Source organism: Mya arenaria, chromosome 11 (genome assembly GCF_026914265.1).
Source record: "Mya arenaria isolate MELC-2E11 chromosome 11, ASM2691426v1".
Taxonomy (NCBI): domain Eukaryota; kingdom Metazoa; phylum Mollusca; class Bivalvia; order Myida; family Myidae; genus Mya; species Mya arenaria.
The window spans coordinates 24701407-24726470 of record NC_069132.1 but is presented as its reverse complement, the minus strand read 5'-3'; the positions used below and the strand labels follow the sequence as shown (position 1 = coordinate 24726470).

At 36.4% G+C, this 25064-nt stretch overlaps 1 protein-coding gene across 5 annotated transcripts in view; it reads left to right on the top strand.

Annotated features, from left to right (window-relative positions):
• Positions 1-22325, top strand: part of LOC128209004 (kinesin-like protein KIF28P) — a 42414-nt gene extending 20089 nt beyond the window's left edge. The window contains exons 8-25 of one of the 5 annotated variants that reach the window (XM_052912798.1): positions 2640-2707; positions 3268-3395; positions 3789-3809; positions 6144-6225; positions 6945-7075; positions 7521-7581; positions 7880-8006; positions 8625-8882; positions 9129-9236; positions 11435-11580; positions 13509-13769; positions 14373-14536; positions 15398-15450; positions 16130-16156; positions 16338-16376; positions 17990-18110; positions 18583-18780; positions 20943-22325. In XM_052912798.1, coding sequence (XP_052768758.1) covers positions 2640-2707; positions 3268-3395; positions 3789-3809; positions 6144-6225; positions 6945-7075; positions 7521-7581; positions 7880-8006; positions 8625-8882; positions 9129-9236; positions 11435-11580; positions 13509-13769; positions 14373-14536; positions 15398-15450; positions 16130-16156; positions 16338-16376; positions 17990-18110; positions 18583-18780; positions 20943-21109 — 2160 coding nt within the window. In that variant the 3' untranslated portion in view covers positions 21110-22325. Of the gene's footprint in view, positions 1-2639; positions 2708-3267; positions 3396-3788; positions 3810-6143; positions 6226-6944; positions 7076-7520; positions 7582-7879; positions 8007-8624; positions 8883-9128; positions 9237-11434; positions 11581-13508; positions 13770-14372; positions 14537-15397; positions 15451-16129; positions 16157-16337; positions 16377-17989; positions 18111-18579; positions 18781-20942 lie in introns of all 5 variants that reach the window. The other 4 variants (XM_052912797.1, XM_052912801.1, XM_052912799.1 and 1 more) reach the window with 4 other exon arrangements.
• Positions 22326-25064: the final 2739 nt, after the last annotated feature.

Below are 25064 nucleotides of genomic sequence, written 5' to 3'. Positions count from 1 at the left end.
CTATGATTTGCATATTTAAAACTAACACGACAACAAGGCTGTTGAGCTAAATATTAAAATTGTTTGCTAATAAGAGACAGTTAAAGGATGTCATTGTTTATCCGTGAAAGCAATAAAATTCTGCAATAATTAGCGAGGTGTTGACTGGGCCGTGACTGCTTGCCCTAATTATCGGATTAATTTTTGTTGTCGCACCAGCAGATGCGTTTGATTTATGACAGTAACAGAATCGATTATCATGCAGGCCGCATGGTCACCACTTACGTCATTTTAAGAAAATATTTTAGAAAAAAATCGTTGTCGCCATAAATTCGCCAAATTTGAAAAGTTGTCGCCACTTTTGCGAACCCTGGTTCGACCTGACCAGTAGATGGTCTGATAACTCTATTAATTTTAGGGTCTATTGGTCAAAGGTCAAGATCACAGTGACCTTTAACGTCTTTGGTCCGCAAACTTTAGGTGACAAGCAGATGACCCCTATTGATTTTGGATTCATCAGGTCCAAAGGTCACTGTGACCTTCAAAACAAAAAGCTTGCCTGATTGTTAACTGAAGAATGCATCACACTCTTCATTCTTTCCACATTTGTGCTGTATCATTCTTGCCTATTTAAAACTGCCTCAAAGGCAACCAATGACAAATCAGCCGTCGTTTCGGTGAATGCACATTTCATTTAAGTGTCCAAATATTCCTGACAACATGGCGCCCAGTGGGGCATACTGTTTGACAAACATCTCTTGTATTAAGAATACGATTTTTATGAGGTGTGATGCAAATTTTTTCACATAGCCTTCGTAATCATTCCTAGACATCATGCTTAGAAGATGTACATAAAACATGTTAACATTCGCACGGTTCAGTTTTAAACATTGAAATAATTGTTACTTTATTGAATTTATTTCCTTCTTCATAAATAACTTATTCTTGACACACACTACACCTTTTAACCGAGTACCGTGAAAAACGTGATATTTGCACAAAGCAGTTATTTGATTAATGGTTTTTGTGTCATCGGAAGTGCTAGCAATACATATGTAAGGAATTTCGCCTTTGTTTTCGTATTTTTGCCTCTGTTACAGGGGGCCTGTAACGCGTCGTTATTTATCACCTGATTGTTGAGAGTTGTCAAGTTGCATCATGATACCGCTTTTTAATGAACACTTTTAATTGGTCTAATAAATCAGTTGTTCACCATGAAATAAATATATAGCATGTTATAACTAGCAAATAATTTTACATTTTTTTAAAATTGATTTGCGCACAAAAAGGGTTTTGCGCTGTCATGGGATAATTGGGACAATGCCATAGTTCATGTATAGCGATCAGCTTTCTTTATTTTGCTGAACATTTACATTATCCAATAAAATGTAAAAATAATTGGCACAGGGCATCTTAATTTGCCTTGGTCTGCGCAATTATGTAAAACAGATGACAAGTACTCGATATATGTATATTAACTACATACCATAGAAACTATTACACATTGGTAATCATCAGCAAGCCAACAAAGTAAGAAGGTATGCATGATCAATGTACATTGGTTTTGCCAGTATGTTATGCATTGAATATATCCCCAACTCATAAATGATTGATTCTTGCCACAAAACACATCTCTATCATATGAAGTTTGGCCATGTAACGTGAAATCTCACGGGATTTGCGCAGGTGACGTTGTGCAAATTAGTTATGTGATTTATGTTTGTTTGTTTCTTCCAATCAATTTGCAATTAGTTTCTGTCTTTTTTATTTTTATTCTTTTCTTTCACAGAGTGTTTCCAACGCGTTATTGACGACTTGCTTTCATTTTTATCATAGGAAAGTCATGGAATGATGTTTTTGAAATGCTTAAAAATGATTTGAAATGCTTATTTAATACACCTTTATAAACACAAAGTCCTAAACTAATTTTACCAAAATTCCTTCAACATTAAATGATACAACAATGTTCAATGTCTTCAAAAAATAAAAAAGGTATTAAAGCATCGTTGTTTGGAGCACGATGTTCACGTTTTGAATCGTGAAAGTAACACTGGGACGGTAAAATGTATGATTTACAATTCAACTTGAACCACTGCCCTATGTCTTAGGAATGTGTCAACAAATGCTGTCTTATCATGAAACAAAATTACTTTATTTGAAAGTTTGGTTTGAACCACGAGTGCTTGGTAAACATTATTAACGGAATTAGGCATTAAATAAAGGCAAAACAATCAATGTAAAACCGTTTGAATATATCAAGTCGTTGGTGCCTTTTTCGTTTTGATATTTATTTAATTAACAAATACCTTTTAATACGTTTAACAATAGGTATAAATTATGTAGCATACACTTATGGCCAGTTTCTTAACTTGTTTTCTAATATTAAGCCATTTTCTAGATTAAGCCCATATTAAAGTGTTTTTTTCCAAACCGTCCACAAAACATATTATGAAGTTGATCCTACCCCGGACATGATTTATTTACAAAACAAGGTTCAAAGACGATTGCGCACGTACTGTTTGTTCAGCTGACAACACGAGACACAACCAAGTGATGAGAAAAAAACCCGGAAATTTATTCGTTTCAATGGGTCGCTAAATTAAATGCATGTTTTTTTCCATATCTATTGTTATACTCAAAATCAGTTCGTATACTTTCAGATAGCTGCTCTCAGTCCTGCAGACATCAACTATGACGAAACCTTGTCTACACTCAGATATGCCGACAGGTATTTAACTAATTATACACTACGTCTAAGAGAGCTCATACTCTCAGAAGAATTCAATGGTTAAATCGTGTTGTTAGATTTATGACCCTGTCAATGCCTTGCCCCTTAAGGAGGTAACGGGCACGCTCAAGACATGAAGCAAACTGAAGGTGTATTTATTTAACAGGGACCCCTTTTCCAATCGTCATTTTAAAGAGACCATTGGTCAGGGGCCATCCTCTTCGAACCATTGAAATACTTATTGAAACTTTTAACAAGCAGAAATGTATGGCGAAACCGCTTGTGTCATAGATGTCTGGGAATCAAGGACATCAATATCAAGTCTACGAGTAACACTATGTATGCCAATTTTCTCCATGTCCACACAATTGCTTGGGTCCCCAATATGCTTGCCGCCACCCCCCCCCCCCCGATGAGGCAAACAATTGTTATCTACATAATGCATATCATTGTTATCATTGACAACTGAACTTGCTCACAAACATCCACGTGTGTTATTATCAGATATTTAAACCAAAAACATGTATACATTTGTATATTTATGTCGTTTTACCTACCAGAGCCAAGAAGATCCAAAACAATGCCACAGTTAACGAGAGCCCCACAGACCGCCTTATCAGGGAACTGAAGGAGGAGAACGCCCGGTTGATGGCCGTCCTGAAAAAGCAGGGGGGAGGGGATACTTCCGGTAAATGTGCTTTCTGGGTAAAACGTTTGGCGCTGTAAATTAAGAATGTCTTATAGATGTGTACTGTAAAAGACTCCGCCTACGTATGCATGTTGGAAAATACTCAGAAATAACTTCATCTAGTTTCAATAGTATCATAACATACATTTATATATAACATATATAACTAAGACATATTTGATTCAGCAAGATCAATGTAATAGCAAGTAAACTTATACATGTTTATCAAATCAAATATTTGCATTAGGAAACATATTAGAATGACCATACCACAATGTCATATGTTTAATCTAATACTTTGATGCTTTGATTTGTTCTCTTATAACAGTAACACAAAGGTTGTGGTTTGCCTAAGTTCCATCCCTTTATTGTTTGTTTTCTTGTTTTATGTAGGCATTGATTTAAATGACAACGGTAGGTAGTTGATAAGCTCTGATGCAAAGTGCTAAGTAGCCTCTACTAGATGTTGCAAAACTTTCCCCCCGAAAAAACGTAATAAATGACACGTCTTACTCCGAAATAACACTTGTTGTCACAAAACAGCCACTGGCTCATGCAAAGCGAAACTGATTTATATGTTGACAGTCATATTGCACAGCCCTCTTTTTTGCTGATTGTCAATAGTAGATGGGCAAAAGTAGTCTTGGATGCGCTGTCTGGGGGTTAAACATGTTGTAGGTGTTAGATATGTTACTTTAAAACTTCCGTAAAACGTGTCGTGACACAGATATATCATGAAGTTGTTACTGGACACACATGTTTAATGACTGATCCAAAGGTGTTTTCCAAAAATACTATCGATTGTTAATTGTTTTCGACCGAGTTTTACAAGCTGAACATGGCTGTTTTCACCAACTATACGATATAACGGATAGTTACAGATTGACCGTCTAATGTATACATACATATCGAATGTTGACTTCTTTTTGTATTTAACAACAAGCATTAACCTTACTTTCTATTGTTTTAACATAAATATAATATCCTTTTAATCTCTTAAACGTTCTTAAGTTTGTTCGTCCTGGTTAACGCCCACACTTAGACGTTCTTAAGTTTGTTCGTCCTGGTTAACGCCCACACTTAGACGTTCTTAGGTTTGTTCGTCCTGGTTAACGCCCACACTTAGACGATCTTAAGTTTGTTCGTCCTGGTAAACGCCCACACTTAGACGATCTTAAGTTTGTTCGTCCTGGTAAACGCCCACACTTAGACGTTCTTAAGTTTGTTCGTCCTGGTTAACGCCCACACTTAGACGTTCTTAAGTTTGTTCGTCCTGGTTAACGCCCACACTTAGCCGATCTTAAGTTTGTTCGTCCTGGTTAACGCCCACACTTAGCCGATCTTAAGTTTGTTCGTCCTGGTTAACGCCCACACTTAGCCGTTCTTAAGTTTGTTCGTCCTGGTTAACGCCCACACTTAGACGTTCTTAAGTTTGTTCGTCCTGGTTAACGCCCACACTTAGACGTTCTTAAGTTTGTTCGTCCTGGTTAACGCCCACACTTAGACGTTCTTAAGTTTGTTCGTCCTGGTTAACGCCCACACTTAGACGTTCTTAAGTTTGTTCGTCCTGGTTAACGCCCACACTTAGCCGATCTTAAGTTTGTTCGTCCTGGTTAACGCCCACACCTAGCTATTTTATTCCTCTTAAACGTATCCTGGTGGTACTTTTTTATAGTTCATATTTACTGATAGGTGCTTAAAATATCTTTATTGGTAATTAAATATTCTCATTCGATATAAAACTTTATTTCCAGCTTAACTCTGCTTGGCTTTAAGCATAACTTTATGATGTGCAATAATTTTATAATGTCCTAATTTCGATTATATTTTATCAAAAACTTGCTGGCGCAGTTTAATTGAAAGTGTATAGTTTTTGATTGCTTTCATTTGTCATTTCTTTCAACTTATTCCTTTCCTTATTCCTCATTTCCACATACAGTTGTGTGTATATATAATATATATAATGGCATTCAAATTATGAATGTGAACAACATGATAACATGGTATTGTTGAAACAACGCACAATCATATTAAATATGTATTATATTAGTTTCGTTTTATTATTTCCTGAACATAAGTCTGTCATGATTAAGTTATTTGATTTAGAAATAACGAAATTACAACGGAATTATGAGCAACAGTGAACTTTGAGTTCCCATAGTATTTGTGTTACTTGTATGTTAAGAGTTGTGTTTATAATATATAAAAACTATACTTTCAGCTGGGTACCTTTACAGTTATATACACAATAATAATTAGCTCAGTTTTGAGCTTAGAACCTATAGCAACTATTTGTAGTTGTATTCCTTGCACTTGCTGGTTTTTATGTTCGAAACGACATATTTGCATGTTTACAAATGACTTACTTGCATGTTTACAAATGACGTATTTGCATGTTTACAAATGACTTGCTTGTATGTTTACAAATGACTTACATGCATGTTTACAAATGACTTGCTTGTATGTTTACAAATGACTTACATGCATGTTTACAAATGACTTGCTTGCATGTTTACAAATGACTTACATGCATGTTTACAAATGACGTGCTTGTATGTTTACAAATGACTTACTTGCATGTTTACAAATGACTTACATGCATGTTTACAAATGACGTGCTTGTATGTTTACAAATGACTTACATGCATGTTTACAAATGACTTGCTTGCATGTTTACAAATGACTTACATGCATGTTTACAAATGACGTGCTTGTATGTTTACAAATGACTTGCTTGCATGTTTGCAGATATCCAACAGATGCTAGAGGACAACCAGCGGAAGATGGTGGACATGCAGATGTCCTGGGAACAGAGACTTGAACAAGCCAGGTAGGGGTAAATCATTTTCCTTTGGAAATACTCAATGCCAAGCGGTTGTCATTCTGTGGGAAAATGCAGGGTCTAGTGTTTGTTTATGGGCTGTGTTGCTTTGATTTATACAGATAAAAAACACATGAGAAATTTTATCATATTGTATCAATTTGCATGCAACTGTGATCGCCACCTTTCGGAACAGAAACATTATTTTTTTGTCTTAACCTGCCCTTCTATTAAAAGATAACCTGGGAAAAGAGACTCAGACGGAACAAGGAGAGATTAAACGCTCTGGTTAATGCATTGGTTAGGATGCATGCGGTTTTGTAGGTAAATCACGCGTCTTAAATGACGTCGATTTGGAACAGATAATAGAACTGCTCCTAGACGAAGTTATTTGTGACTCAAATTATGGTTGTTTAGTTGAGGGTATAGAGCTACGAAACCATATGAAGGGTTGACAAACGTTTGTTAAAGGTGTGTCTCATTTGGAAGACCATTTTACCCGTTCAGAACAAATCACGATTCAAAAACACAATTATTTTTAGTTAGAGATATTTCATTATCTTTTGTTATAAGTTATAACCCACACTATTAATTTATAATGGACTACTATTTCGTTTATTATTTTCTTTTTTATGGCATTTTGAAATGGATATGCTGTCATTGTTTGTGTGCTGGTTTGTAGCAAAATGACCATACTAACATCACACTAACATCATTTTTCATTACAGACAAAATTGGGAACGCTCGCACGTGACAGATGCACGTGAGGAAGACGCGGAATGGAAACACTTGCCATATATCACGAACGTGAACGAAGACCCTCAACTTTCCGGAGTCATAAAACATATATTAAAAAAGGGTAATTAGATGCGAGATAGATGCGTGAACTGTTCTCAGTCAATGTCATAGAAACTTAGATTAAATGAGGATTACGTTTGCTGTTACTGTACGCGAATTGTTTGATAAAATGCGTTTATCAGAAAAACACATTATAGAATGTGAATCCAAGAGATTTCCCTTGAAGAGGTTTTTATTTATGACTTTTACATAGTAAATCTTATCTTTACATAATTAACATAATGCAAATAATCAACATTACAATACATCGTCACATTTAATCAATATATAAGCAACACATAAAAAGAAGAAACTATAACGAGGATTTAGCATGTTGTTTAGTAATACAAACCTATTTTAAACTATCTTATATTTCTTATAACAGTAATAAAATTACCTCAATTAACATTTAAACTAACCTCCACCATGGACATATAAACCATCTCTATGTGAATAACTGTTTATAGGGTGTACGGTGATTGGCAGACAAGGACCGGGAGACAATGCAATACAACTAAGAGGGCTTGGGTACGGTTTTGACATCATTACGTCACGAATCTGATTCAAAACATCAGCCATATTGCTGGTTCTTTTTTTATATAACAAAAACATAAAGAGGAGCAGAAAACTATTATAACATATGTTAACACCGTATTTCTAGAAAAAAACAACATTAATACTACATTTATCAAAATTTGTTTTTGGCCAATTTGTTTCAAAATCGAGGATGAAATTGGGAGGCTTGTATGCATAGCATATGTATATGATATTATTATAATAACAAGTCCAATAACCACCTACTATTATATCCTGTCACATCATGCAGCATCCAGCCAAAGCACGTGGAGATTGAGACGGACGGCACGGCCGCTTTCCTAACGCCTAACTCCCCCGCAGCTGTCGTATGTGTCAACGGCATTCGGGTCCGTGAACGTTCACGTATTCAGCACCAGGTGATGACTGTTCGTACATGAAATGTTGACATTCAACTAATCTATTGCATAAAGAAAGCTTGACGTTCGAATTCTATTAACCGCAAGGGTTTATGGCATTGTTGTTTATATCAGCACTGTACTTTAATTGGCGTGACGTCATATAAATACATACTCAGTTGCAAAGATGATGCTAATTTTCAAACATGATTTAATGTTTGAAATTAAAATATAGGGATCAATCATATTGTTTCGTTTGCTCATGTAGGACACGCTAGCAATTTCTCCAAGCGTGCTTCTAAAGCGTGTCGTAAAGCGTGTTTATTCATCATACGAGGAAATGCGAACAATCCTTGAATAAACTTTAAATGGATGATAGGTTGTCATGAATGTTTTTGCTTTTTATTTGTTAATTATAGAATTATGTAGAATCGAACAAAACACTTGTTACGGTAACTTGAAATGTGTATACTTTGTCATAAAAAAGTACAAGCTAATTTAAATTGTTTAGTTCTGTAAGTTAAAACCATATTTAAAAAAAAATAACGATAAATACTATGGAAGTGTTTTCAAACTGATGAGTTTACTTGAAAGGTATAAATTATGTTTTATTAACCCTTTTCCTACCCCTATTTACAGGACCGTTTGAAAATTGGGTCTGGTAGTTTGTTCCTGTATATTGGCTATCCGAGGGAACGCAAAGATGACGTCACTACCTACGATTACGATTACTTGATGACGGAACTTGCCGAGCACGATGGTGTGTCCGTTGACATAGCAACGCCGAGGTCGGACCACCCCGTACATGATGTAGCCAATAGAATCCTATTTCAGGAGTTTGTTAATTTGATGCCCAAAATTGCCGAGGCTAATGCAGTCAGTGAAGAGTTGAAACGGGTAGGTTAAGATTTCACAATCGAATGATTCAGAATGAGTTAAAGGATATTTTTCAAAATCTCCTGGTCTCCACATACATATACATATCGAAGTATAGATGCATTTAAACAAACATCATAAACCTTCCATAGTAGTACTTAGTGTATAGATGCTTCGCTGTTCATACACATTGACTCAAAACATTTCGCTATGAGAAAAACGCTTACATTTATGTAAACTAAAAACGTACATATTATTTTACCACAGTTTACAAAGTTTGAGCCCCTTGTTCGGAGTGAGTCAAGTCATGACCCCAAAGGCACGGCCCCTGGAAAGGAGGTCATGGTCAAGGTCACAAACAACAAAACCAAAAAGGTATGATCAATGTTTCGCTAATATAATTCGTTTTCAATAAGCAATGGAGTAGTTTTTAGCTCACATTAGCCGTAGGCTGAGGGCGAGCTATAAGGATCGATGAATGTCCTCGTCCGTCGTCTGTCGTCTGTCGTCCTTCAACACTCTGTTTGTTAACACTCTAGTGGTCTTATTTTTGCCTCAATTGTCACGAAACTTGGTCAGGATGTTAGTTCCAGTAATTACTCGGACGAGTCGAATATGGGTCATCTGGGATGAAAAACTAGGTCACATGACCCAAAAATAGAAAAATCTTGTTAACACTCTAGAGGCAACTTTATCAGAATATCCTGGAACTTTGTCAGAAAGGTTGTTTCGATGATTTCTAGGTCAAGTTCGAATATGGATCATCTGGGGGGGGGGGTCAAAAACTAGGTCACAGAGCCCAAATATGGAAAAACCTTGTAAAAACTCTAGAGGTAACATTTTCAGCCCAAATATATGGAAATTTGTCCGATAGATTGTTTCGATGATTTCGGGCTCTTGTTCGAATATGGGTCATCTGGGGTCAAAAAATAGGTCACAGAGCCCAAATATGGAAAAACCTTGTTAACACTCCAGAGGTAACAATTTCAGCCCAAATATCCTGGAAATATGTTACAAAGGATGTTTCGATGATTTCTAACTCATGTTCGAATATGGGTCATCTGGAGATCAGAAACTAGGCCACAGAACCCAAATATGGAAAAACCTTGTTAACACTCTCGAGGTAACATTTTCAGCCCAAATATCCTGGAAATTTGTCAGAAATGTTGTTTCGATGATTTCTAGCTTAAGTTCGAATATGGGTTGTCTGGGGTCAAACACTAGGTCACAGAGCTCAAATATGGAAAAACCTTGTTAACAATCTAGAGGTAACACATTCAGCCCAAATTTCCTGGAATTTTGTCAGAAATGTTGTTTCGTTGATTTCTAGCTCATGTTCGAATATGAGTCATTTTTGGTCAAAAACTAGGTCACAGAGCCCAAATATAGAATTTTTTTGTTAACTCTCTAGAGGTAACATTTTCAGTACAAATATCCTGGAAATTTATTAGAAAGGTTGTTTTGATAATTTTTAAGTCAAGTTCGAATATGGGTCATCTTTTTTATTGTTATTTTATTGTTTTTTTTGTGACGAGCAATATAAATCCAACCTAAATATTGTAAGAGTTATTGCCCTTTGTATTTTTTTTAAAAACAAATACATATTTGTCATATTTTTACACGCCTGTTTAAAAAAAACTGGACATATAATAGTTCCACCTATGGTGTATGGAAGGGCAGACAGGCACCATCAAGTATGTAGTCCGATCAATTACTTTTGAACCCATTTGTCCAATCGTGACCAAATTTGGTCAGAATGCGTATGAACGTGTTTGATAATTGCTGTAGTTATCCGAGAGTTATTGTTCTTTAATTATAGAAATTACCCAAAATTGCTCTTGTCCTATCAATAACGTTTTAAGCATTTGTCTAATCATCACACAATTTGGTGAGAAAATACACCATAGAAGCCAAATCTCTGTTATTGCCTTTTAATTACCAACAAGTATATAGCACAAAGTTTTACTCAGGTGCGCGATATAGGCCCTCTTGTTTAAGTGTTGGAACATTATTTGATATTCGCAAAATTAATTGGCTACTCGTTGTCATACATTATAATAAAAAATGTAAAAACACGCTCAACCTTAATTAAAAACTTAATGCAAGATAGCTTTCAGCAACATCTACGCTAAAGGTGCAGTAGTTTATATCGAAAAAAAAACAACACGAGCCTGCGCAATTAAGAACACTCCCTGAACGTTTTGCCCTCCTTCATTAATACACTGATGTAAACAACAAGTACGACTTATAATAATACGCCCATTTACAAATTGTTTTTTAAAACACCTTAGTATACATATGTTATACAATTAAAGCCAAAACAAAACTATGCTATAAAACGTAAATATAAATACATGGATCGTACTTTTGTGGAAGGCTGTATACATATTATATATATATATATAATACCATATTTTTCTTACATTGTTAATTAATTTAACCCCTCTGTATGCAAAGCACTTATTTAAGTAAAACGTTTGCATCGGTCAAAAGCCGAGTACGAGAGATAAAACCACCACACTTAATATTCCATAGTCTTCCAGCCACCCACGTTTTATTTCGGACCTTTCCAGGTGTGGATCTGGTCAGCGAGCAAATTTTACAACCGGAAGGACCTGATGGATGAGCTCTACCACAAATCCCTGGACGGAGAGAGCACAATCCTAACCCGGGATAAGGACCCCTTCTGGGATCCAGTGGAAGACGTCTTCCTTGGCAGGTAAGAACTCTTACTAGTGGTCAAACAGTCGGGGCCATGGTGTTTGAGCCATTTACTAGTGGTCAAACAGTCGGGGCCATGGTGTTTGAGCCATTTACTAGTGGTCAAACAATAGGGACAATGGTGTTTGAGCCATTTACTAGTGGTCAAACAGTCGGGACAATGGTGTTTGAGCCATTTACTAGTGGTCAAACAGTCGGGACAATGGTGTTTGAGCCATTTACTAGTGGTCAAACAGTCGGGGCCATGGTGTTTGAGCCATTTACTAGTGGTCAAACAGTCGGGGCCATGGTGTTTGAGCCATTTTCTAGTGGCCAAACAGTCGGGGCCATGGTGTTTGAGCCATTTAAAAGTGGTCAAACAGTAGGGACAATGGTGTTTGAGCCATTTAAAAGTGGTCAAACAGTAGGGACAATGGTGTTTGAGCCATTTAAAAGTGGTCAAACAGTCGGGACAATGGTGTTTGAGCCATTTACTAGTGGTCAAACGGTCGGGGCCATGGTGTTTGAGCCATTAACTAGTGGTCAAACAGTCGGGGCCATGGTGTTTGAGCCATTTACTAGTGGTCAAACAGTCGGGACCATGGTGTTTGAGCCATTAAATAGTGGTCAAACAGTCGGGACCATGGTGTTTGAGCCATTAACTAGTGGTCAAACAGTCGGGACCATGGTGTATGAGCCATTTACTAGTGGTCAAACAGTCGGGACCATGGTGTATGAGCCATTTACTAGTGGTCAAACAGTCGGGGCCATGGTGTTTGAGCCATTACCTAGTGGTCAAACAGTCGGGGCCATGGTGTTTGAGCCATTACCTAGTGGTCAAACAGTCGGGACAATGGTGTATGAGCCATTTACTAGTGGCCAAACAGTCGGGACAATGGTGTTTGAGCTATTTACTAGTGGTCAAACAGTAGGGACAATGGTGTTTGAGCCATTTACTAGTGGTCTAACAGTAGGGACAATGGTGTATGAGGACAATGGTGTTTGAGCCATTTACTAGTGGTCTAACGGTCGGGACAATGGTGTTTGAGCCATTTACTAGTGGCCAAACAGTAGGGACAATGGTGTTTGAGCCATTTAAAAGTGACCAAACAGTAGGGACAATGGTGCTTGAGCCATTTAAAAGTGGTCAAACAGTCAGGACAATGGTGTTTGAGCCATTTAAAAGTGGCCAAACGGTAGGGACAATGGTGTTTGAGCCATTTAAAAGTGGTCAAACAGTCGGGACCATGGTGTTTGAGCCATTTAAAAGTGGTCAAACAGTCGGGACAATGGTGTTTGAGCCATTTAAAAGTGGTCAAACAGTCGGGACAATGGTGTTTGAGCAATTTAAAAGTGGCCAAACAGTCGGGACAATGGTGTTTGGGCTATTTAAAAGTGGTAAACAGTCGGGACCATGGTGTTTGAGCCATTTAAAAGTGGTCAAACAGTCGGGACCATGGTGTTTGAGCCATTTAAAAGTGGTCAAACAGTCGGGACCATGGTGTTTGAGCCACTTACTAGTGGTCAAACAGTCGGGACAATGGTGTTTGTGCCATTTAACAGTGGTCAAACATTCGGGACAATGGTGTTATAGCCATTTAAAAGTGGCCAAACAGTAGGGGCAATGGTGTTTGAGCCATTTAAAAGTGGTCAAACAGTCGGGACCATGGTGTTTGAGCCATTTAAAAGTGGTCAAACAGTAGGGACTAAAGTTTTTGGCCCATTTACCAGCGGTTCAACTAGTGGATCAAAATATTTCACAGAGAAAATGCAATCATTTCACCAATACGTATTTGTTTGTTTTCTAATTTGGCAGGTCATTAGAACCTTTACATCAGTGACCACAAATTAAAGGTTATACATATCATTGGGTTCTAGCATGTTAGATTCCAAACGTCTTCATGTATATATTCCTGGCTTATGACTGTCTGAAATGTATATTTGCAGTTGCCATATCATGCTACAAAGTATCAGCTATTGTGCAGAGGTGGATGAACACTTCACCGTGCATAACTACCACGGAAAGGAGGAGGCAGTCGTGCACGTGCAATTGTTACCATGCAACGAGAAAGGGAAGATAATCGAGGACGATATAATTCTCGAGCCCATAGACTTGTTGGGAAAATCGCTTAATTTCATGTGCCAGATTCCGCAATGCATGAGTGTGAGATGGATAAATGAAGACGCGTCTAGAGGGGTGGAGTGCAGGTAAAGTATTACAAGTCTGATTTAAAATGTTCGTTGACCCAAGGAGTCAATACCAGCATTTATCAATAAAAAAGCTTAATACACGTGTAGTCTCTGTTTGTGTTGTTAAATGGCTTTTCCTGTCCCTCGTTCAGTGTTGGGCCTTAACCATGTACATTTTAACAGAGTTTTGTTTTGAATGTTCGACTACTTGGCTTGCCCCTGTAGTTTCTATGTGTAATTAGTAATTACTTAAACGATGTGAGTAATGGTGGTCAATAATGGTCAAACATATGTTTCTATTCCTCTGTTATACTGATATTGCTTTACGGTGTTCAATATTAAGAACATCATAATTCATGATAGCATAATGGAAATGGTTGTAAAGTCTCTCTATAAGGACAAATAGAGTATTAACACCGTTTCTCCAATTGCTATAGACTTATATTATATCAATCTCTTGTTTCGATGTACCAATTATATTGACAAATATTCAGCTAGAATGAGTTTTATAAGTGATATGAAAGTGCTTCGGAGGGCGGGCTTTGTTGCAAATATCAATGCCAATGAACAGTTTGTGCTACTGACGAATTTCTTGTCTCAACGTACTTTGCATTCTTCCAGGTTCACAATGCCTTTCCAGAAGTCTGCACGAACGAAATCCGTCTATCACAAGAGCTTCGTAGAGTTCGATTTCAAACAACAGTATACGTACAAGGCCATAACACAGAAAATTCTGGACTACCTGCAGACAAACTCGCTGGTGTTAGAACTGTGGGGGAAACAAGGTGGGTTATAGGAAATTCGGTGCACATAGGGTTGGCGATATTTGGAATGAGTTCATTTATTAAAATCTGATTTGAACATCTACAAGAGCAGGACTAAACTGTTAATGGGCTAGACTATCTGACCCGTGGTATATTATTGGTGAGACCAATATATATCAAATATTATTACCTTTACAAGCCTCACAACTTATAGTAAATCAAAAATAGCGTGATGAGCTTGATCCTGTTATAAGGAAAATATGATTCGAGAAATAGGGAGTTGCAGATATGTGTAAGCAACTGGAAAAAAATAGGCGAGATATGAACATGATTTTCCAGCTTAACCAACCAAAGATACCTTAAGTTCTATATTACAGTTGGAGTTACCGGTATGCATGAATGTAACTGGAATCTCAGCCAGTTACAAGCAAGGGCGATTATCATGTAGGGTGTTGTCTTATATGCTCTTTGTTTGGTTTGACTTTTTCTGGCTAGAGGAAAGTAGAAGTTTTGGCAACTGTAGTTGTTCCTGTAGCTCTGTTCGCATTATTATGTTTGTACCTGAAATTATATGAGATACGTGTTCATTGGTATAAACACGTCTTTGTTAATTTCCAACTGCACTGAGCAAGACGTATACGTGCATTGTATAGCATTAACGCTTAATTACCATGACATTAATTCAATTTAAGTACGGTAACGTAGATACTTTTAAGACGTTAACAATTTTTAAAAGTAGCACAATGTAAATTTAATAGCTCAGGAAAAACTTTACAGCCCATCATACAGCGCGTTGGTCGTGATGTATTTATGAACAGTATTAATCATTCCGAGTAAAATTTCATAAGATTGATCAGTACATTAAACTTAATTATCTTACAGTTAATGAAGATCAACAGCTTCATGTCAGTGCAATAAATAACGGAGTGGATCACGTAAGTACACTTTATGGAAATGATATATTTATTTATGTCACGTCGTCTTGTGGAGGCATTCACGTTAACAAGAAAACAAGAACTTTAAGTGATATGATTACATAAAGTGAATTTAGAGAAAAAAGTTTTCAAAAATATATACAGTCGGAGGTCGCTATGTCGAACTCTGTTATGTTGATGTTCTGGTTATGTTGAACTTTCGTCGATGTATTTGGTTAAGTTATACTCCTTTTCAATTTGGGTATTTCGAATGTTCGTTATCTCGAAGTATTTCCCGAGGTCGCAACGGATTCGACATAGCGAGTTTCAATTGTATATTTATTAAAAATATTATGATTGCTTATTAGTACCTGAAATCTTTTAAAATGCCACTTTTTTTACCCACAGGACTTGCTTACGACGTCACATATAATAGTTTTAATCTGAAAAAAATGATTTAAGTATTACTTATAACGGGTACTTTTCGCGTGATTTGTCTTAATGTATTTTGTATTACAGTGAATGATCTCGATGCATCTGTTTTTTGTTGTATTATGTGTTACCGAAGGGTCGTTATTCCGAATATATCACACATCATAATCTCCGTTAAATATTAGTCAATAATAATTTCTCATCAAATCTTAACTTGTACTGTATTGAATCCTAGAGTTATTAATATATTGCTTGATGAAATTTACAGAAAGAGACCCAAACTCTAAAACCGTCAGTACGTATGATAGCTGCTTCCTGTTATAATAATCAGTATTAAATTTCGATAAATTAAATGTCTGTATTATAAAAAATAATTAAAGCGACGGTTTCTACTGCTAGTTAGACATTTGCTTGTTTCTTTCTTAGAAAATATGCCACAATGATCTTACATTTCTTTAATCTTGATACTGATACAGGATTCTACAAACGACGTTCTTGACCAACTGAAGTCTAGAGTGAGTCATTGCACCCCGTATAGTTGTATTCACATATAATTTCCCCCTTACCTTTGTAACCACCTAACATGTTGTAAATTCAAGTGCATGTTTCGCATGATTTCGTATCTACAGTAGGCAGTGTGTGTATAGCACGTGATAAATTACGTCATAAATGTTACGTCGGAAGGCAATATTTTGCTTCAAACGAAGACTCTAACCAAAGATCACTTTATTCATCGTATTAAATGAAGCATGGCGCGGTCTTCGCCGCTAACATAGCCCTGCCTTCAGTATTTTACTAGAGTTTGATTGAGAGTTAAGTTTCTTCAAACATTTCGACAAACCTTTTCACAAAACCGCCACCTGATGTAGCACAGTCAAAACATTATTTTGGAAAGAGGTTTGTCGAAGTGTTTGTGGAAACTCATCACCTAATCATACTACTCCGGTAAGAAAACAAAGGCGGTGGTCTGTAAGCAGCATAGACTGCCATTTGTTTCATTTAAAATGGACAAGAAGAAGAAAAGTTATCTTTGTTTAGTCTTCATTTGAAGCAAAATATTGCCTTCCGACGTAGCATTTGTGACGTAATTCATCACGTGGTATACATACACTGGTAGGGTTTTAGCCAAGACAGAAAAGGGACAAAAGGGCACATTGTATCGGGCAGAGAATAATGAGAGCATTATGAATCGCACAGAAGAAATATTAGAAATGGTGCTTATTTGAAGTAAAATTACATTTCAACAAATATGAAAAGTTTGTTTGAATTCATAGTCATATGTTCAAGTTGACTCAAAACAAAAGAGTATTTGATGATCTTAACATTTAATTCTTTGAAGGCAGGAGGGTGCACACTCTGGTCTCTTTCAGGACAGAAGGGTGCTTCCAAAAAGTCAACATTTAAAATCGAACCCTCCCATAACGCTCTAGCTAAACCCCTAGTATTTTTGTCCAGGTGTGGTTACAAAGCAACATCGTCGGCCTGTCCATGCTGGCGATGACAAAGCATGCGTTGTATTGAAAATAAATTAACCCCTCCCCCAAAAAACAACAACCGCAACAACCTATTGTGTTAATAGACTTTCCCACTGTTAGCATGATTATGCATGTTTGGCTACTAAACCTGTTCACATTAGCTTGATGAAATCTTGTATTTACTTTTACTTATAGTTTGTTTCTACTAACGTTTTGTACCTGCCTTTCCATTTTATTATATATTTTTAGTAACATTTAAGTTATGCTTTTTTTTTTATCTCCATACACTTTTGCTTAACATAGATGTTTCTCTTGTAGTTATGAAAACTATTTTTAGTTAACTATGTTTATTATATATTTATGTAAGTTTCCTGGACAATGAAAATCATATCATAACAATAACATTCAGCTGTGTCTCCGTAACACTTTTTAAATGTCGAATTATAGGCCTGCAGTACCTTTTTATTCGAGGAAGTTTCTTGTCATTTTCTCTGTCACAATCTTTTTAAAATAAAAGCAATATATTCATACTGAATATAGAGTACACAATCTGTCTGATTGATTTTCTAAAAAATATGATAATGTTAGTTATTACGTAGTTATATAAAAACAAAACAACAACAACAGCTTACATTCACAGTTAATGTACATAGGAAAATGAGCTGGAGACGCTGCGTGGAGATTATGAGCAGGTGCGCAAAGACAACTTCCGGTTGAAACAGTCGCTCATGAAGACGGAGGACAGACTGAAGCGTATCGATATGAAGACAAAAAGTGAGTAGATACATGTAAACATATTGCCAAACATTAATTGTGAGAGGAGTCTCAATAATACAATAAAAACTAGAAAAACGAGCCGAGCAGCCAGGTGATGGAACATCGTCCCACCGAGCAAGGTCATCGTTAGTGTATTGGCTCCTGGGCTTGTCCCTAGAGTTTCCTCGGTTAATTCTGCTGGTGCGGACAGTGATACAATAAGCATAACTGTCAATAAACAGGCACAGTCAGATACCTTTAATTACGTCCGTTCAGTATTTTTTATAAAATATTTCTGAAATAAAACGCTTAACGAAATTTAAATGTCACGAAGCCTGTTTCATTGTACCCCTCTTTGCTACACAGTGCTACGTTAGTTGGTATTTAGGATGATCTATATGGGTTCTAAAATTTCTGAATATATATTTATGAAATATACTGTTCTTTCTCTCTCTATATAAGCATTACGTATGGTTCTATTTCATAGCAGCTCCACCACAGCAGAAAAAAGCTAGTCGCGAACGCATGATGTCCGCAGTTAAAGCCAGTGCTACCCACGCGCCGCTGAACGGGGTCGAGAGTGACTCGCAAACCGGGACACTGGACCTCGAGTTTGCAATGGCTCTGCGAGATTTCTTCCGCGATGTGAGAGAGGTTCAGAACGGGATGAAAGACATGAAGGATTATGGTGAGAGTTATTTCACGTGTTGCAAAATTGAATCATCCCCTGATTTAGTTTAGTTATGTTTTTGTATTTTATTGAAAAATTATATACATGATTCAAGCTTAAAAGAATTACCATTGAGTTTTCTTTACTGGGTAGGAACAATTACTAGTGATGCGCCATCGGGTTTTGTTACTGGGTAGAAAATGAACTAGTAAAGCACCATCGAGTCTGTTTACTGAGTAGAAACAAGTACTTGTGATTCACCGTCGAGACTGTTTACTGAGTAGAAACAAGTACTAGTGAATCACCATTGAGTCTGTTTACTGAGTAGAAACAAGTACTAGTGAATCACCATTGAGTCTGTTTACCGAGTAAAAACAAGTACTAGTGAATCACCATTGAGTCTGTTTACCGAGTAGAAACAAGTACTAGTGAATCACCATTGAGTCTGTTTACTGAGTAGAAACAAGTACTAGTGAATCACCATTGAGTCTGTTTACTGAGTAGAAACAAGTACTAGTGAATCACCATTGAGTCTGTTTACTGAGTAGAAACAGGCACTAGTGAATTACCATTGAGTCTGTTTACTGAGTAGAAACAGGTACTAGTGAATCACCATTGAGTCTGTTTACTGAGTAGAAACAAGTAGTGAATCACCATTGAGTCTGTTTACTGAGTAGAAACAAGTACTAGTGAATCACCATTGAGTCTGTTTACTGAGTAGAAACAGGTACTAGTGAATCACCATTGAGTCTGTTTACTGAGTAGATACAAGTACTAGTGAATCACCATTGAGTCTGTTTACTGAGTAGAAACAAGTACTAGTGAATCACCATTGAGTCTGTTTACTGAGTAGAAACAGGTACTAGTGAATTACCATTGAGTCTGTTAACTGACTAGAAACAAGTACTAGTGAATCACCATTGAGTCTGTTTACTGAGTAGAAACAAGTACTAGTATATCACCATTGAGTCTGTTTACTGAGTAGAAACAGGTACTAGTGAATCACCATTGAGTCTGTTTACTGAGTAGATACAAGTACTAGTGAATTACCATTGAGTCTGTTTACTGAGTAGAAACAAGTACTAGTGAATCACCATTGAGTCTGTTTACTGAGTAGATTGGTGAATCACCATTGAGTCTGTTTACTGGGTAGAAACAAGTACTAGTGAATCACCATTGAGTCTGTTTACTGAGTAGAAACAAGTACTAGTGAATCACCATTGAGTCTGTTTACTGAGTAGATACAAGTTCTAGTGAATCACCATTGAGTCTGTTTACTGAGTAGAAACAAGTACTAGTGAATCACCATTGAGTCTGTTTACTGAGTAGATACAAGTACTAGTGAATCACCATTGAGTCTGTTTACTGAGTAGAAACAAGTACTAGTGAATCACCATTGAGTCTGTTTACTGAGTAGATACAAGTTCTAGTGAATCACCATTGAGTCTGTTTACTGGGTAGAAACAAGTACTAGTGAATCACCATTGAGTCTGTTTACTGAGTAGAAACAAGTACTAGTGAATCACCATTGAGTCTGTTTACTGAGTAGATACAAGTACTAGTGAATCACCATTGAGTCTGTTTACTGAGTAGAAACAAGTACTAGTGAATCACCATTGAGTCTGTTTACTGAGTAGAAACAGGTACTAGTGAATCACCATTGAGTCTGTTTACTGACTAGAAACAAGTACTAGTGAATCACCATTGAGTCTGTTTACTGAGTAGAAACAAGTACTAGTGATTCACCATTGAGTCTGTTTACTGAGTAGAAACAAGTTCTAGTGAATCACCATTGAGGGTGTATACTGGGTAGAAACAAGTACTAGTGAATCACCATTGAGTCTGTTTACTGAGTAGAAACAAGTACTAGTGAATCACCATTGAGTCTGTTTACTGAGTAGAAACAAGTTCTAGTGAATCACCATTGAGGGTGTATACTGGGTAGAAAAAAGTACTGGTGTTAATCTTAGTTTGACCTTAACATAAATGCATTTCATTCGTTTAGGGTTAGAATTGCATGAATTAAATCGCATTAGTTTACGGTGTGTCGAATTAAAATAACAGTACGTAAAATAAAACAAAACAAATCATTACTATGAAATCATGTCAGTATTGTTATCTTGATAATATAAGATTCGTATTTATTCAGAATCACCCTAACCATTTGTATGCCTTTTCAGCATCCACCACTAAACAAAACGTTGGCGCGAATGGTCTCAAGTCATCTTTTGAGGAACACGAACGGAAAATTGTGAAAATTGACGATACACTCAACAAGTGTCTTAACTCCTTGAAAAAGAGCGCTGCTTCCGCGCTCCGTAAATCACGCCCAGGTACGGAAAAGTGAGGTTGAACAGCATCAGGGGACGAACATGTAAACGCGATGGTCTCGTGAATTTAGGAACATTTGTTATACCTGACTCCACCCTATATTCAATAATATTCATTTCAAATGAGAAGCGTTTAGATGGTTATCGCGTCAGAGCACTGACATACGAAAGCGAAGGTATCGCTTATCTAGAAATATACACAAAGATGCGCATGTCATTGACACCGGTATTGTCTGTTTAATCCGGGGACGACACGTGGAGGCGTTTATTTAGAAATATACACAAGCATATTTTTTATCATCGGTACCGTCTGTATCATGTAGTTAATTGAGTATTATTGTAAATGGCAGTCGCGTCAAGGGACAGGCAGGTGGAATCGAAGGTGGCACATATGGTTATGTCTCATATGGTGCGTCCCCAGTGAACGGGTTGTTAGTTTTTAATCGGATTAAGCCTTCAATCGCGATCGAATTTATACGTTCGTGTTGATCTTTAACAATAACTTTGTGAACTCATTTTGGGTTTCATCATGTCAATGTCTGCCAATTCTAGTTAATTTAAAAGTAAAACATTGTATCCCGAAGAAATTGTGATTGCTTTTCATCGATATAAAGTATAAAGCCGTTAGCATTCTTGTTTCAAGTAAAACATGGCAATTATTTAATAACACACAAGAATAGTTTATTTTTATTTTTGGAGCTTTTTACTGCAACAACCTGTATGGTGTGAAGTGTAAGGTCATCTTCAAGGAGACTAAAAGGAAGTCGCATCAACAGTGGAAAGCATATCGCCGTTTTCACAGAAGTTCTTGATTCGATTGTCAAGTTTTGTAGCACTACATGTATATCATAATGTGTACGTATTTGGTATATCATATCTCTTATATTATAATAAGTGAACGACATGACTAATTAACCAGAGACTTTCAATTGGTATGTTAGTTTATCAGTTTTATCAAATTTGTGGCTCAGAAATGTTTTTAAGAGTGTACAAATAAGATTTTGTTTGTTTAGATATGAATTTGTCTATGCTTATAATACAATAATGTATTTCATACATAGACGGGCATTGCACGTCCAATCCGTAATATATAAAATAATATCATGCTTCAACAGTATTACATTTTTCTTGCTAATGTCATTATTCTTATTTATTTTACACACATACTTATATATAATACATATGTATTTATTCGAGCCAGTGTGATTATTATATAAAAGATGTACTATACTATTTCCGTGTATTCCTTTGTGTGTTTCCTCCTCAAAAGTAAGGGATGGTGAATCAATGATTCATTATCAATCTGTCCGCCTGCTGTGATAAATGAGCTCTGCTATAACATGTTTAACAGTTTCACGAAAGGCAGAAAAAAAATTGTGCGCTAGGAAACCCTAACCATTTACAAAAAAAAACATTTTTAAACTGTGCATTTGCCATGGAGTATATTCGCATCATCACCACAAAACATACTTTTATTTATATTTATATAGATATATAGATGATATTCGTTCATTTTAGTATTTTCACGAGTGAAAAAAATAAGATCGCGCACTGTATTTATCAAATTTTCTTATTAGTGAATGCATTTCTCGTTGTTCTTCCATTTAATAACCGCTGCGTGGGGTTTGCCCCCAACCAGAACTCCTCGGCTAGTATCAAACAGTCTATCTCGAAGCTTGCCGAAGATGGCCGAGTTGTTACGATTGAATTGCTCCATCATGCGCGAGCTGTAGGTCTATTAACATAAGATTGAAACTGATTCATTGAAACTACATGTTTCCAGATATTTTTATATACATTTTTATTAAATAAAATAGAATGGACTCATGCCTTTTTCGACAGTACAAACAAATATTGTTTCAAAATTAAACACGTGCAAGGCATCGTTGATGTCGTTGTAATACATTTGACATTGTATGCAAACATTGAATTTTCAACGGCAGTATTCAGTTTTGATTCAGTTAATTAATTGACCTAGATGTTATGACCAATGACTTAGATTGTAGAGCAGTCCAAAACTGTGTTTAATTGATGAAGTAAAAAAATAAAGGAAAAGACTCGTGTTGATTGGTTTATAATCAAGTCAGCGAGCCTACGAGGGGCACTAGTAAGATAAAGTCTGAATTTTATTTAATTAAGCAATAACTTTCTGTGAAAACACTTGTTATGTTATATCTAAGTACAAACTATTAAATTATTTTTAAAACATGATAAATGTTCAGTTATTTATCGTACATAGTGACTTTTAACCCCCTTGCGAGCCTCGCGTATTCTCAAGTAATGTGACGTATGTTTCTAATCGGACGATTCAGGCAAATTATTATAGATTTTCTTCCAAAAATTAGCCTCTAAAATTCTCCATTTTCAGTAAAAATCCAAACTGAAAGCAATATGGCTTTCTTACTTCGCAGCCTCGCTCTGAGATTGACCAACCTAAATATAACTTTTGAAAAAACAACAACAACAGTTTAGGAACTAGAAGTGTAATTTGTTTCCGTTCGTTCTACTGTAAAAACTTCGGGCCGCGTCTTACGAAGTTTGCTGGGGTTGTTAGCCACGAAAGTCTCAGTAAGATTAAGTTAGCGTCGGTATATCTATCTGTACTCATATACAGATATGACTTAAACTCGGAAAACATTAAGATTTTTTAAACGGGGAAACTCAGATGAGACAGCAACATGAAAGTTGAGTTTATTCTTTAAATCATGTATATGATGTATTATCGGCCTCCTTCTTGCTCGCATTGATTATTCTAAGCTTGTTTTAAAGAAAAACTATATATGCCGACTTTGGACTATCAGGTGTCCCTATCACACGTTTTCTTGTTCGGAAAAGTTACTTCTGCTGAACCAAAAATAAACTGTTAAGTTTATAAATGAGCTCAACTCAACTTTATATCTTTGTTTGCACTACACGGGATGATATTTATATTATATACAGTAATTATTAACGATAATACTGTACAAAATAAGCAGATTAGCGTTTCACTTTGTCTATAAGTACAATTTTACAGTGCAAAGGCATTATTTCTCTTACGTGTTTTAAAACATAGCTTTATGTCTTAGACACTTATATATAAACATACGTGATCGCCTCAAGAACTGTTTGCGAGTCAGCTGGTAGTCAGGAACTATGAGTTCTGCGCCAAGAAGTGCGAGGAAGAATGTTTCTCCATCCATTAATGTCATTTCTTGGGCAAGGTTGACGTCAAGTTCTGTGACGTCAGCGATCAAACACCACTTATCCCGTTCATGTACACTGCATTCATCTGCGCTGTGTATTTCTACGTTATTAACGTATTTGCCACAGTTGTAGCATCGTTGAAGACAGTTCGTTGGTATTTTGCACCAGAACTTAGCAATTACCATTCGGATGTGTTTGAAATAGTTCGTGTCAAAAATATTATACACTGTTGCATTGGAAACATTTGGGTGTTACACTTTGAAAAATCTTCTTCCGACATAATTCTATCTGCCCACAGCAAAGTTTCTTTAGAACGCACGAGACGGTTCACAGCAGTTTTCCATTGGTGTCTTGATGGTATTTGTTCAGGTTGCATTAAAGCATTGTAAATAAAGTTATGAAGTCCAAAGGCACATACAAGTTTACAGATGTCAACCTAAAGTTACATTCTCATCTTGGACGTAATGGAAGTATCGTCTTTAAAATATATTTTTACTAGTTCATTTAGAGTCAAGACATAGAAGTAGATGTAAAACAACTCTTTCCTGATTATAACAGACGAATATAACGTGTTAAGTCCCAGCATGGACTCACACATATCAGAACTACATGTAGTTTTAAAGTGAAATCCTTGGATTTTCTTAAAAATAAAGTGTTGGAGTCGATTAATGTCACTAGCTGTAATATTATTCCACAATTCGCAACACTATGGAACAATTGGCATAAATATTTTGATATACAGGTCAGCAGATACTAGTGGATTTAAACCAGATGGATGGACCCCTTGAG